Source organism: Bison bison, unplaced genomic scaffold (genome assembly GCF_000754665.1).
Source record: "Bison bison bison isolate TAMUID 2011002044 unplaced genomic scaffold, Bison_UMD1.0 scf7180017864192, whole genome shotgun sequence".
Lineage (NCBI taxonomy): Eukaryota > Metazoa > Chordata > Mammalia > Artiodactyla > Bovidae > Bison > Bison bison.
This window is the reverse complement of record NW_011494764.1, coordinates 4928315-4930253: the sequence shown is the minus strand read 5'-3', so window position 1 is coordinate 4930253 and position 1939 is coordinate 4928315. Positions and strand designations below refer to the sequence as shown.

General features: G+C 70.4%; 1 protein-coding gene across 1 annotated transcript in view; it reads left to right on the top strand.

The window, feature by feature from the left end:
* ZNF469 (zinc finger protein 469) overlaps positions 1 to 1939 on the top strand; it is a 14046-nt gene that overhangs the window by 2094 nt on the left and 10013 nt on the right. The window contains 1 exon segment of the mRNA XM_010844002.1: positions 59 to 1939. Within this exon segment, the coding sequence (XP_010842304.1) occupies positions 186 to 1939 (1754 nt within the window). The 5' untranslated portion in view covers positions 59 to 185.

The window sequence follows — 1939 nt, the reverse complement described above, 5'->3', positions numbered from 1 at the left end:
ACCACTACGGGAGCCACAGAGGCCACTGTCCCCCACTTACTCTGTCCTTTCCTTGCAGACTCCAGTCAGGACCATGCAAGAAGGCTTCTCCAGGGCTCCTCGAGGGGCCAGGATGGCTGCCCAGCCCACTTTCTGCGGCCCTCCTCGGACCACAGCATCCTCCTAGCGCCCAGGACGGAGGGGCCATGCCTGGGGAGCAGCCCCTCGGAACGCCACCCCCAACCATGACCGGAGACCTGCAGCCCTGCCCGGCGGCCAGTGGCACGGGAGGCCCCCTGCGGCCCCCCGGAGAGATCAGTGCCCTGGCCAACAGGACCACCAAGGCCATGGGGAGCAGGGTCCAGGCCATGGACGACCCCAAGACCCAGGTGCAGCAGGCTGGGAAAGGGGTGACCGAGGCCCCTCTCCCCAGAGCGCAGGCCCTGAGCAGCGTCCCCAGCAAGGGCAGCAGCCCCCAAACCCCAGCGGGAAGCAACCTCATGCAGGCTCGTGTCCGGCGGGCAGGCAGGGTGGCTGGCAGCCCTCAGCAGCTCTACAGTCTGAACATCGCCAGCACAAGGCCCAAACCCGCCCTGGATGGGAAGACCCCTGAGAGCCTGCAGCCCGAGGACCTCCGGCCCCTAAACGCAGAAGCGCCCCCAAGCCAAGGGACCAGAGCCGGTCTCAGGCCCGGCCATCCCAGGGCCGAGGCCTCCCCTGCCCCGGAGGAGCTCAGCTTCCAAAAGTGCTTCCAGGAGACCCCCTCCAGCTTTACCTCCACCAACTATACCTCACCGAGTGCCACCCCCGGGCCCCCGCCCCTCAGGGCCCCCCAGAGCAGGGGCACCAGCCCCTGTCGGCCAGCCTCCTACCTGGAATTCCAGGCCAGTGGGGCTGACGCCTGGCCTCCCCCAGCTGAGAACAGCTTCCCAGGTGCTAGTTTTGGGGTCCCCCCAACTGAGCCGGAGCCCTTTCCCGAAGGCGGCAGCCCCGGGGTGGCAGCCTTTCAGTACCCCTTCCCGGAGCTGCACGGGGCTGGCCGGAGACCCTTCCCGGAGGACACGGCCGGGCCCAAGTACCCCGAACGGGCGCTGGTGCTTGCCTTCCACCAGCCTCGGGGGGCATGGCCAGAGGCGGTGGGCACGGGCCCGGCCTACCCCCTGGCTGCCCGCCCGGCCCCCCCGCCCCCACCCTGCTACTCCAGCCGACCCGGCAGCCTCGAGGCCCCCAGCGACCTTGGTGGTGTGCCCCCTCCCCCTAGTGCTGCTCCCCCGGCCCCCAAGCCCTTCTCGGAGAGCACAGCCACCTTCCAGGATGGTTTGCACGAGAACATGACCAAAGTGCTCCCTGAGAGACCTCCTTCGGCCCACGAAGGGCTGGGGAGCCCCAGGGGGCCCCCAAACTCCCTGTCCCAGAGGCAGTTTCCCGGGCAGGCCTATGGAAGCCCTGGAGCCAGTGGGGTGGGCACCAGCCCAGGGCCTCGGGACACAGAGCTGGCCGCCTCAGGGCCCCCCACCGCCAGACTGCCCCCGCTGTGGGACCCCGCTCCAGCCTCTTACCCTCCGCCTCCCCTCGGTCCCCCAGCCACCACGTTCTTCGAAGCCCAGCCCAGCCCAGGCCAGCGGCTCAGCCTGCCCCAGAGCCCCCCGCTGCCCTGGCCCCAGGTGCTCCCGGCCACCGGGCCCAGCCCCCACCAAATGGAGATGCTGAACCGGCTGCCCTTCCCCCCAGGGGCCCCTGAGTGGCAGGGGGGCAGCCAGGGAGCCCTGGGTGCTGTGGGCAAGACACCCGGGCCGGGTGAGAAGCTGGCCGTCCTGAGAAACAGCCCAGGCCAGCACGGCAGTGGCTCCCCTGGCCTGTTTGCCTACAACGGGCTGAAGGACCCAGGAGCCCAGCCCCTGTTCTTTGGGGCAGCCCAGCCCCAGGCCTCACCCCGGGGACCCCCTGGCCTGCCCCCGCC